The following is a 13,171-nucleotide window of genomic DNA, read 5'->3' on the forward strand; positions in this document are numbered from 1 at the left end:
ACACACACACACACACACACACACGCGCGCGCACACACACACACACACACACACCACATCACCCCACACTCAGAGATGCCATCTCCACTGAGAGGAACAAGGCACAGAAAACCTACACGAGGGGCCCACATCACAGGCAAACCAATAACCAGCTGGACTAACGCTGACAAAACAGTGTGGTGAGAACGATGAGGCGACTCACTTCTGATCTCATGCTAGCTAGGATTCTGGGGTCACTGGGGTCAGGGTTTCTGCATCGCAGGCCGCTCTGTATATGTGAACTGAGCCCCTCAAGGGCTTCTGCAGCCTTTGGAAAAGAAGTGCTGCTTGAGCTATGCTGCAGGCTATGGGGGCTGAGTCCAGAGTGAGCTGGCCGAGGAAACTTTCTGAGCTCGCTTACCCAGTTTCTGCCTCTACATGGAGTTAAAGATCCCATCAAGAACTTAACCACAATTTTCATTTTTCAGAATAAGATTTTTAAAGTCTATTTTTGTAAGAAGAAAAAAAAATATTCCTGAATTAACTCCTACATCAAGTGCCGCAATTTCTCCCTATCTCCAAAAGAGCAGCAGTCTTCATCCAGCGTTTCCTGGTGTATAACCGTGACTTCTGAGTATATAAGGCATACAGTGGCCACACATAAGGGACTGAATTCTGTAAAAGAAACCCTAATGCCGCATTTGTGTGATGTCCTTAAAAAAACTGGATCCTGCTGGGTGTGGTATCTCACACCTATAATCCTAGTTACTCAAGAGGCTGAGATATGGGAATCCCGGTTCAAAGTCAGCCCAGGTAGGAAAGTCTCGAGACTCTTACCTCCAATTAGCCATTAGAAAACTATTAGTGTTGCTGTGATTCAAAGTGGTAGAACATTAGTCTTGAGCAAAAGAGCTCAGGAACAGTGTCCAGGCCCTGAGTTCAAGCCCAAGACCAAGCAACGAAACAAAACAACAACCAGAAAAAATTGGATTATTAGGTTTACAATCGCTTAACCCGTTTCCCCCAAAGGACACACAAATGTAAGTGATTTGTTATGATGGCCTTGCAAGAGCTTTACAGCTACAATAAACTTAATTTTTGTTGTTATTGGTTTCTTATTTGTTTTGATGGTTCTAGTTCTGGGGATTTAATTCAAGGTCATTGCACTTACTAAGCAGGTGCTCTACCACTTGAGCCATGCTTTTAGTTCATCTTTTGCTTCTTGCTTTTCATTCACTTTTTCCTGGATTGGCCTAAACTTCCACTTCTACTTCATACATGGCTGGAATTTCAGTTGTGAGATGCATGCTCACTTTTCTTTTGTTGAGACAGGGCCTTGCTAACTTTTTATTACTATCTAGCCTTTAGCCATTATCCCCCCAATCTCTTTCTCCTGAGTGGCTGGAATTATAGGCATGAGCTATCAAGCATGCCTAGATGCATTTTTCAAAGTTGACTTCTTTCACTTACACTTTATTTCAAATTAATTATTTTTGCAATGTCGAGGGTAGAACCCAGAGCTTCAGACATGCTAGGCAAGCCCTCTGCCACTGAGCTCCATTCCCAGCCCTCCTCCATTTATGCCTAGAGAACAGCGTCACTGGATGATGGGTTGTGCTGTTCCATCCGGGGCGACCTGCCAGCAGAGCTGCACAGCCCTGTGGATATGAACAGCACCTGACTCACAGCATGGTCGTCCGCACACCAATGACAGGAAGACAGAAGTTCTTAGAGCCAGGGAAGGTGAACAGGCCATGGCTGACACCCCTCTCCCCTCTGTAGTAACCTAATCCATCTGACTCACCTGATGTTATTTTCTATTACCTATTCTGGCTTTTCCCAAAAATTAGGGCTTCATCAAATATAACACATCTTACCACATGGATACAGATTAAAAAATAAAATCATGAGCAGGACTCCAGAGTCTTTAACCTATAACTTTGCTTCTGGGAAAAGAGAATGGTAGGATCTCAGTTCAAGGCCAGACCAGGTAAAATGTTTAAGAGACGCCATCCATCCAATAGCAGATGGTGGTATACACTTCCCATCCCAGTTATGTGGGAAGCTAAGACTGGGGGGTAGTGGTTCCAGGCCAGTTCAGGCAAAAAATCTGACAAGATCCTATCTCAATAGAAAAAGCTGCACGTGGTGGTGTGTGCTTACCACCCCAGCTACAGTGAGGAGTGTAAATAGGAGGTTCACATTCTAGGCAAAAATAAACCATCTTAAAAGTTAACAAGAGCAAGCTGGATACTGGTGGCTCATGCCTGTATTCCTAGCTACTCAGGAGGCTGAGATCTTGGGATGCAGGTTTGAAGCCAGCTAGGCAAGAAAGTCTGAGAGACTCTTTATCTTCACATAAAACCAAAAAGCCAGAAGTGGAGCTGTGGTTCAAGGGGTAGTGCACTAGCCTTGAGCAAAAAAGCTTAGGACAGTGGCCAGACCCTGAGTTTAAGCCCCAGGACTGGCATACACACTATACATATCACACACACACACACACACACACACACACACACACACACACACACACACACACACATCACACATACACACAAACAACCAGCAAAAAAGGGGGCTAGAAGTTTAGCTCATATAGTAGTGGAGTGTTTGTCTAGTGACCATGAAGGCCTGAGTTCAAACTCCAGTACCACAAAAATAAATAAAAATCATTAACTGGATGTGTAGCACATGTCTGTAATCCCAGAACTTGGAAGCTAAGCCAGAAAGAATGAGAGTTGAGGGCAGCCTGGGATACATGGTTAATTCCTGCTCAAATAAAGAAGCAAATTTGTAAGTAAAAATAACTAAGTTCACTCTGAACAATGAATTAAATTTCCACAGAGTATAAAACCCCAAATAACTGAACATTAAACATAGTGTGGCTTCTTATGAGGCTTTTTGACTTGAACTTTGTTGGGTGGAAAAGGAGAGTGAAGCCAAAGCTATGTCACCCTTGTGTGTGAGGGGCAGGGTCCCCACACCCAGCAGAGGCACTCACGCCCAGTGCAGCGCTTCCAGTGCTCCTGCCCCACGGTCAGCAGCTCCTTCACACCGTCATCCATGGCCTTGGTGAATTTCCCCACAGCATCACATTTCTGTTCTCTGTGGGCAGAGACACCATCAGTCACATAGGAGGATAAGGCACTGATCACGCAGCCCCAGCTGCTTGCTTTCCTGCATGCTGACACCTGCCCTGCAACGAGGTGAGTCTTCGAAGGGGCTGGATTCCGACTTTCAAAGAAGTACTTACAATCTGCCATGTACATTTTAACTTTGCTTTCTTTCCTCCTCAATTCTTATAAATTACTCTAAAGGCAATAAACCCATCATTTCCTGAATATGTTATTTAGGGAAGTGTTGGGATTGTTTATTTATTATTTTAATGAAACACAGACAAAAAAGGCAGAACATACCACATAGTAATACTTAAGACAGAACCGCCTTATGGATAAAGAAGATCTACCAGCCTGCAAAGACCATGACATACCGCTGGATCAAAAAAGGTTGTAAGATAGAATATAGGGGCTGTGCTATAGCTCAGGTAAGCATGAACTTATTAGCATGTGTCAGGCCTTGGGTTCAAGCCCTGGAACCAAAATTGAAACACCAAGCCAGCTAAACGAAACCCAAGAATATAAAGTAAGATTATTTAATTTAATCACACAGTTTTCAAAAGTATATATGTTTAGAAGAGTTTGGAAGTCTGTAAACAACATTCTAACACCAATTATATTTCTCTTCTGAAGGGAAAAATTAGAGGATTGTGTTTTCATGCTTTTTTTCTATGTTTTTGGTTAATATATAGCAATAAACTTTTTTTAAACTAGTCTTGGACAAAAAAGGAGCCTATTTTAAGCAACGATTAAATAATGTGAAACACACAAGCAAAGCAGGGTACACACTTCTTTTCTTTCTTTTTTTGGGGGGGGGGGGGAGGGTCCGGTCGTGGGGCCTGAACTCTGGACCTGGGCGCTGTCCCTCAGCTCTTCAGCTCAAGGCTAGTGCTCTACCACTTGAGACACAGCGCCACTTCCGACTTTTTTCTTTTTGCTTATGTGGTGCTGAGGAACCGAACCCAGGGCCTCATGCATGCAAGGCAAGCACTCTACCACTGAGCCACCTTCCCAGCCCCCAGGGTACACACTTCTTGCTTCACAGCAGTGCTTGCGAGCTTTCTGCAGGGCTGTGGGTACAGCTCGGGAGGTGAGCACACGCATGCTAGGCTGTGGATTCCATTCCCAGCACTGTGAAAAAAACCCAAAAACTAATCTGCCTTGCTGGATACTGTGGGTGCTGGTGGCTCAATGTTGCTTTGGCTCCGTATGTTTTATTGGAAATAATTGTGTCAACTAGAAAATCTGATAAGCCAGAAAGCCAGGACTAAAGTGAGCACCTGATGTCCTTGTTACCTGACTGTAAACCCCCACTCACTTCATGTGAATTACAACTGTGAAAACCAGGCCCCAAGTGTAAGCCGGAGAAGGTAGATGGAGATGGAGAGGAGGGAAATTCGGCAGTGGCCCTTACATTTCTATTAGGTCCAAGTCAGGTGCCTCTGGTTCCATGGTGGAAAATATCATAACTCCCACCAGCTCATCTTTTTCTGCCTTCCTCTTTCCGGTTTTCCATTCCTGTGAGAACAGTATGACGATGTTAAAGGGGCTGCAGTTCAAACTGGCCTGCCAAATTCCTGAAGCAAAGTAGCTGGCACTCCTTTCTTCCCAAGCACTGGGAGATGTTAGATGGTAGGTGCCTAACACACCCATCTTTCACCTCAGGGCATGACCGTGAGGCCAGGCCCTCTCACAGTGAATACTTCAGCCACAATTCCTTTTCCAGTGCCACAGGGAATACAGTCAATTTGGACAAACACAACCGCTTTCTAAAAAAGTAATGCTTTTCCAAAATATTAGAAACTTAAAAACAAATAGATTCTGAGCCTTATCTAGTTGACCCTCTCCCTTCCTCTCTCCCCACAAACACACAAGGTGTCCCAAGCAAAGGTGGCATAGTGAATCCCCACAGTGAGGGTGCCACTATCTTCTTTATGGAGGACACAGGAGAGAGCTACCCCCAAATTATTGCTACTTTTCCCAACTGGCAAAGAACCCCACAGTATGCTCTGTTTAGTGCCTGTCTTTTTTGGTTCCACCTATGGTTATGAGCTACACTGATGCTGACATGAATGCGCAGCGCACTCCTTTCATGTGTGAGGATGACGGCCAGGTTAGCGGTCTGCTGTTCCAGTGGTAGCCACCTCTAGCGAGTGAGGGCTCCCGACAGGTCTGCACTATTTCTCTCTGGTATATTCCTAGAAGCGGGGATGCTGGGTCCTGAGTACGTTGAGTACTCAGTTGGCAGTTCAGTAAAGCTGTTTTCCTATTGATTTCTTTCTGCGTTCCTAGGGCTTGAACTCGGGGCCGGGCACTGTCCCTGAGCCTCTCTGTGCTCTTGAGCCACAGCACCCCTTCTGGCCTTTTCTGTTTATGTGGTACTAAGGACTTGAACCCAGGGCTTCATGCATGCTAGGTAAGCACACTACCACTAAGCCACATTCCTAGTCCCCTCCAATTTTTTTAAACCAGTTTTCACTGCCACCAGCAGAGTATGGGTCCCAGTGGCATGTCACCCATCTAGAAGACACCTGGCATGTTCAGTCCTTCCTTATTTATCCAGTGTGGCTGCAGTGTGCATTTACTTAACTGTTGATGAGATTAAGCACTTTTCTGCGTATTTATTCATGGCGGATGGCTCAGATGTCTTCTTCTGTGAATGAAGTACATTATCAAATTTCCTAACTGCCAAGTGCTGGTGGCTCAAGCCTGTAATCTTAGCTGTTAAGGAGGCTGAGATCTGAGGATCACAGTTCAAAGCCAGCCCAGGCAGGAAAGTCCGTGAGAGTCTTTCCTCCAATTAACCATCAGAACACCAGAAGTGGAGCTGTTGCTTAAAGTGGTAGACTGCTAACCTTGAGCAAAAGAGCTCAGAGACAGCACCCAGTCCCCATAAAATAAAATTAATTTTGCTGGGTGCCAGTGGCTCATATATATAATCTTAGCAACTGAGGAGGTTGAGATCTGAAGGTCACTGTTTGAAGCCAGCCCAGGCAGAAAAGTCCACTACACTCTTATCTCCAATAATCTACTCAGAAAAAGCTGGAAGTAGGGCTGTGGCTCAAGTGGTAGAGTGCTAGCCTTGAGCACAAAGAGGCTGAGGAACAGCACCCAGGTCTTGAGTTCAAGCCCCAGGACAAAAAAAAAGCCACAGATGTCTAGGATATATTATTGTTATTATTAAACTGTACTATGGATAAACATGCCCTTCAAAAATGGTTTGTGTGGGCTGGGAAGGTGGCTCAGTGGTAGAGTGCTTGCCTTGCATGCATGAGGCCCTGGGTTCGATTCTTCAGCACCACGTAAGCAGAAAAAGCCGGAAGTGGCGCTGTGGCTCAAGTGGTAGAGGGCTAACCTTGAGCTGAAGAGCTGAGGGACAGTGCCCAGGCCCAGAGTTCAGGCCCACAACCGACAAAAAAAAAAAAAAAAAATGGTTTGTGTAACTGCAATGTAACGTAATGTTTTCTCTCACATAGGAACAGCTCCCCGCCATAACTCACACACATCCTCTCAGGAGTTGAGGTTGGCTAGAGAAATGGGAAAGGCTCACTGATTACCGTCAGACTCGCATGGCAGTTCTGAGACACACACACACACACACACACACACACACAGATACACACACACAGATACACACACACACACACACACACACACACACACACACACACAAGTGTACAAAGAAAGAACCGCTGGAAACAAGACTCCAATATTCCATTATTTTAAGAGTATGTATCTGTCTGTAAATATATAGAGCCCTTTGAACAGTTTTAAAAATGCATTCACTGGGCTGGGAAGGTGGCTCAGTGGTAGAGTGCTTGCCTTGCATGCCTGAGGCCCTGGGTTTGATTCCTCAGCACCACATAAGCAAAAAGAAAAAGCCAGAAGTGGGGCCCAAGTGGTAGAGCGCTAGCCTTGAGCTGAAGAGCTGAGGGACAGCGCCCAGGCCCAGAGTTCAGGCTCCCCCCCCCCCAAAAAAAAATGCATTCACTTCAACAAGTGAAAAAAAAGTTTCGCAAGTTTAGCAAGTAAATCTGTCTGAAAATTCCAACAGGGTATATGATATTCTATTATTTGAAGAAAAGTAGCACCTTTGAATGGTCATATATTTAGCACCCATGTGCTTTGCGTTAACTCACTTTTTTACTCTTTTAGAGTGTTTTCTGGAATAGGAATATTTGTTGTAAGGAGTAAAATTACAGAGAAGATGTCTTCGGAAAATAGAAAGATTCACCAAGGAGCCCAGTAAAGGTGAGTGAGAGGAAATACCCGCAAAGCAGCTGATAATGAGATGTCTGGCAGCCAGGTCTTCCTGATGTCAGCGAGGAACAAACGGACACTGACAGAATGGCAGGCTAGGGGGTGGGCAGTTAAAAGTGACTTGACTCTGAGAAGAATCATTCATCTCAGACTCCCTTTCCTTTGGTGATATGAAGGTGCTGTGGAGCCGAAGGCAGCCAGAAGACTTGCTCCTCCCATTCCTGTCCTATTAGGCTAACTGCACTCTCCTTTGGGATTTGTATTATTATTATTATTTTTGTTGGTCATGGGGCTTGAACTCTGGGCCTGGGCGCTGTCCCTGTGCTCTTCAGCTCAAGGCAAGCACTCTACCACTTGAGCCACAGCGCCACTTCTGGTTTTCTAGTGGTTTATTGGAGATAAGAGTCTCACGGACTTTCCTGCCTAGGCTGGCTTTGAACCGTGATCCTCAGATCTCAGCCTCCTGAGTAGCTAAGATTACAGGGGTGAGCCACTGATGCCCAGCTCTGTATTACTTTTTAAAGCACCTCCCAAAACAACTCACCTAAGTGTTACACCTGCCCCGCATACCAGGGACACTGCTAATAGTTCCTGCACGTGGCATGACCAGCTTCCTATGGCTGGTTTCTGTCTCTTTGCTTGAAGGGAGTGACAAATAACCAACCAAGGGAACTTTAGACCTTTCAGAGGTAAATTCAGAATGAATGTGACACCACAGTGAGGAGCTGCCCTACCTTCTCGTCTCGGAAGTTCAGGAACTGCTGGAAAAGCTCACTTTCTGAGACCACTGGGTGGCGGCACATCCTAGTCATCCAGGCCTGAAGCCTCTCCATGCGCATTTTGATAAATTCTTCTTCAAAGCGACCTGAAAAAGATATACTATGAGTGACACAACTCTCTAAAGTAAACTGAAAAACTATTTTTTATTTTCTATGACTACTGGCTACTTGGTAGAAAGCTATTTTATAAAAGGTGCACTACAGCGATTTATCACTACCTTAAAAACATTTGCGGGAAATGCTCAAAGACCTCCAAGGAAGGATGCGACAGGATTTTAGTTTGTTGGTTTGTTTTTGGCAGTATGGGGCTTGAACTCAAGCTTCTGCACTTACCTGCCTGCTTGTTCCACTGGCATGCTACAACTTGAGCCAAGCCTCTAGCTCAGCTGTTTGCTAATTATTCTAGAGACACAGTCTCTTAAGACTTTTGTGCCCACATAGCTTCAAAGTGTAATTCTTAGATTTAAACTCCTCAGCAGCCAGGATTATTATGGGCGTAAGCCACCAGTCTTTTTCTTTTTTTGGTTGGTCGAGGGGCTTGAACTCTGGGCCTGGGCGCTGTCCCTCAGCTCTTCAGCTCAAGGCAAGTGCTCCACCACTTGAGCCACAGCGCCACTTCTGGTTTTCTGGTGGTTAATTGGAGATAAGTCTCATGGACTTTCCTGCCCAGGCTGGCTTTGAACCGTGATCCTCAGATCTCAGCATCCTGAGTAGCCAGGATTACAGCTGTGAGCCACTGCTTGGTGCCCGGCTTGGTGTCTAATTTTTTTTTTTTTTGCCTCCAAGGCCCCTCACAGGAGGCTTATTCTTTTTTTTTTTTTTTTTTTTATTGTAAAGCTACTATACAGAGGGTTACAGTTACATGAGTGAGGTACTGAGTACACTTCCTCTTGAACATTGTTACCCCCTCCATTGTTTTCCCCCTACCATCCCCTCCCTCCCTTCCTTTGGTGTCTAATTTTTAAGAATGAGTTTCCAGTTTACTATATTAACAAATACAATAGTTAAGACTTAAAATTTTAAGGTAAGTCTTATCAATACAGAAGACTATCTCTAGTTTATAAACAAACACAAAGTCAGCCTTTTCTGGATGGCCACATGAAGCTCAATGCAGTAGTAACACTCTAGAACAAACCAAGTACTTGTATTCAAAACAAAGAAAAGCAACTCTACAGGTAGATGTGGTGCTGCATGCCTGTAATCCCAGCACTAAGAGGCTAAGACAGTTGGACCCAGAGTTTAAGGCCAGCTTGGACTACAGAGCCAGTTCCAGGGCAACCAGAGACACATAAAAAGACCCTGTTCCAAAAACCAAAACAGAAAAAGCAAGAATGAGAGAAGACAGGAGAAGGAAGGAGGAGGAAGGAAACAGAGGAGGAGAAAGAAGAGAGGATGAACAAGGATTCAGGACTGAAGCTTTGCTCTCCATTAAAAAAAACAATAAAGTAGCAAAGACATTTGTTTTCATGAATCCAATAATGAGAGCTCCTAGCCTAGAACTTATAACCATGAGAAGTACAGCTTGGTAACTGTTTCTGTTCTTTTTTTTTTCTAATTTATTTTTTAAATAAGTTACTGTTTCTGTTTTAAAGGAACAAAGTGGGCTTGACAAACACCCTAGAGTCAACATCAAAGGAACACTGAGAATTTATGAGCCTACAAAACAAATTCGCCAACAGTGGAGAGGTTTCTGAAGATAGAATTCCAGCTATGGCCAGGTACCTGAGCTAATCCTCACCCCAAGCAGCACAGAAGTGGACATCACTGAGCAAACAGCACCTCTGCACTCAGGCAGACATCTGAGAAGCGGGTCTGCATATCCTGTGTATGTGGTTTGGGTCACATACTGTGAATCCAGGGCACAAGCACAAGAGCTCTAATAGCGAATGGGATCAAACATCCCACCAGGCATTTATTTGGGTGACTTCCATTTGTGTGCGCTCTGCTCCGGGTACCTCTTCACAGCTGTACTAACTACTGATGCCCTACTTGTACATCTTATTGCTCTAAAACCTGCCAGTGCATCACTAGTTCACAGGACAATCTGACTGCATCCTTTTACCTGTCATCCTATGTTTAGCATTACAAACACTCACCTGTGACTTGCTTGTCTGGAAGAGAAGGAATTGGAATGGCTGACCCAAACTTAACTAGGAGACGTTCATATAACCAGTCAAAGTGCTTATACCTGTGGTTTACAGATCGATTAGTGTTCTGCAAGACAAGAGAAACAGACAAAAAGTTAGCAATGCCAACTGCAGAAAAGAAAGAAAAAGCAGGTAATGAGGTACTCACAGTGGGTGTCAGCTGATACTCAATGTAGCTCTTCAGACCATACATCTTGGATCCTTTCCTAGGATCTGCTACCACACAGTCAAAGGTAGAGGTAGGATAAACCCACATGGGGCCATAATCTCCAACCTACACAATGGTAGAGAAAAAGTTAATTTTGTAACTGAGAAATTGCTATAAAGCAGCACATGAGCCTTTTCAAAGAGGCCTTTGGTGGACCAGTCTTGCTTTTCTTTGAGGAGGTGGACACTGGTGTCAGTCCCAGGTAAATGTCACAGACAAGGAGCACACTTGTTGGACAACTGCTGTTCACCAAGATGGTTGGTCCCTGGGGAGGCAAGATGGGGGGGGGGGGGGGGGGAGAGAAGGGGGGCGGGTCTCAGCTTCTCTAGACTAGCTGTCTCAAGCTATATATAATGAAGGGCTGTTGTTTTCAAATTCCTATCCCCCCTGCCCAGACTGGTTAGGTTTTATGAGCTAAAAAAACGCACACCTGGACTCCTCCATGCTCTTGCATTACTACCAAGTCTTCTACACACTGTTTTTACACTTATCTCATGGTATACTGGAAACAGCAGTTTTAAAATGGACAGTTGGTCTGTGGATGGTATTTTGATCAGCATTATTCTAGCTACAGAAATGACTAACTGGATTGCACAGAGGCTGGTATTTATTGTTTTACCGTGTGTGTGTGTGTGTGTGTTTGTGTGTGTGTGTGTGTGTTTGTGTGTGTGTGTGTGTGTGTGTGTGTGTGTGTGTGTGTGTGTGTGTGTGTGTGTGTGTGTGTGTGTGTGTGTGTGTGTGTGTGTGTGTGTGTGTGTGTGTGTGTTTTGTTCCTCAAAGGCAAGACTCTCAGAGTCAGGCACGGTGGAATACACCTGTAAGCCCAGGACTCGGTATGTTGAGGTTAAGGAGACCGTGGATTAGAAGCTACCTGGAACTTCTTCCCCCAGAAGGTCCATGCTAGCTATTTTCTCTTGGTACTGCTTGTGCAGAAGTAGTGGGCTGGCCTACTTCCTAAGTCAGGTGCATGCCTACCCAGCAAAGAATGTACAAAGAAGGCAGGTCCCCATTCCTCCCGCACTGTCCTGACCAGGCTTATGCTAGCACTAGGGTGGGGTAAGAATGGAAAGCAACCAAGCTTGAAGTGGGATGCTGAGAACTAGAATGTAAGTTCTGAGCTATGGATCACTTCTGCCAGGCATCTAGGTGACAACGGAACTACCACCCCACATCTGGCTGTTTTACTTGTTTAAAATTAAACCCAAGGCCATGGAGGCGTCGTCAGTGGACCTTGGCTCCCGGGGACGCTCTACATCCCCATCAGGTTCAAGCTGCATCACTCTTTCAGAAAGTTTGCTACAGAAAGGTTATAGATCTCAGAGATCCAGAACAATGGATCTTATAAAAAACACATGAAGTGCATCGGCAGTTCTTACTATCTTGAAAATATGCTATCTTCTCACATTGTGATTTAAAAAAAACCCTGGGTTATATAGTTCAGGAACAAGGTAAAAATTAAAAAAAAAAAACCAACACAAGGTCAATAAATAGCACTACTTCTTTCTTGCCTCTGACCCTCTCTGTGCTGAGAGTGGGCCTGAACTCATGGCTTCAGGTTCTTACTTAGCTTTTTCCACTCAAGAATGGCTCTCTGCCACCTGAGCCACACCTCCACTTGCAGCTTTTTGTTAGTTAATTGGAGATTAGAGTCTTTTTAGCTTGTCTGAGCAAGCTAGCTTTACACCAAGAGCCTCAGATCTCAGTCTCCTGAGTAAGCTAGGAATATAGGTACGAGCCACCAGCACCCAGAATAGAAAACTATTTATAGAAAAGAGGTTCATTCAGAGTTTCGAGGAGGAATGAAATCAGGCTTCAGTTATGTAGTTAATACAAGTATGGTAAGAAAGTAAAAGAAGCTGAGGAAGACCATACATACTGAACTGAAGGAACAGAGATTTGTGCTGGCTGAGACCTCCATGTGGAGGCAAGCGGATATAAGAGCAAAAGGATATCCAGTCCTCATTCTGTTTTAAGAGTGAAACAGGATGGAGTATAAAAGTTCAGAGGTCATTAGTCAGGGAGGTGACTGAGGACATTTAATAAAGGACTAAAGAGAAGATCTCCGGGAACAAACACTATCTGGTCCTTAGAGGAGGGGATCCAGGAGATGCTCCCAAACCTGCAGCTATGACGGCTACCTTGGGGAACATCTGAGAGGAAACACTAGCAAAGCACAGAAGCAGGTCTCTGCTTTCTTTTGTCTATGGGGTTCATGTCCACCTCTGTCTAAAACTCAGGCACAGGCTGCACCTCTCTGCCAGGTCTGCCCTGTCTGTGACAGCCCAGAACATGACGTGAAAGGCCACAGGCTCCTAATTCAATGGAGTTTGAAATTTAGTGAAAAGAAGGAGGAGGCTTTTTACAAACAGCCTTGCAGAAACAAATTATTTGTTAATCTAACTACTTAGAAGATAATTACTCCAAATTTGCATTGAGGGAAAAAGGATAAAAGGGTCTTTCCAAGATCTTAAGCTTTTCAAAGATGCTGAAATAATTATCTATCCAGTATATCCAGTATCACTCCTGCAATTTCATCATGTCTCCCAGGACCCAAAGACTATAAAATAAGACCAGTGATTCCTCGTTCTTGTTTGTATCAATGGTGACTGCATCAAGGCATCCCCTTGGGCTTACAGTTAGGTCATCAAGTTCAAAAAACAGACATGGCAAGGCTAGGAATGT

The 13,171-nt window shown here is 44.6% G+C and overlaps 1 protein-coding gene across 1 annotated transcript in view; it reads right to left on the reverse strand.

Moving 5' to 3' along the window:
* The window catches only part of Snx9 (sorting nexin 9), a 61,238-nt gene that overhangs the window by 8,604 nt on the left and 39,463 nt on the right, over window positions 1-13,171 (reverse strand). The window contains exons 8-12 of the mRNA XM_042702077.1: window positions 10,430-10,555; window positions 10,231-10,348; window positions 8,090-8,220; window positions 4,510-4,613; window positions 2,981-3,084 (exon numbers count right to left, since the gene is read on the reverse strand). Of these exons, the coding sequence (XP_042558011.1) occupies window positions 2,981-3,084; window positions 4,510-4,613; window positions 8,090-8,220; window positions 10,231-10,348; window positions 10,430-10,555 (583 nt within the window). The remainder of the gene's footprint in view (window positions 1-2,980; window positions 3,085-4,509; window positions 4,614-8,089; window positions 8,221-10,230; window positions 10,349-10,429; window positions 10,556-13,171) is intronic.

This window comes from Dipodomys spectabilis, unplaced genomic scaffold (genome assembly GCF_019054845.1).
Source record: "Dipodomys spectabilis isolate Male_0828 unplaced genomic scaffold, ASM1905484v1 ptg000302l, whole genome shotgun sequence".
Taxonomy (NCBI): domain Eukaryota; kingdom Metazoa; phylum Chordata; class Mammalia; order Rodentia; family Heteromyidae; genus Dipodomys; species Dipodomys spectabilis.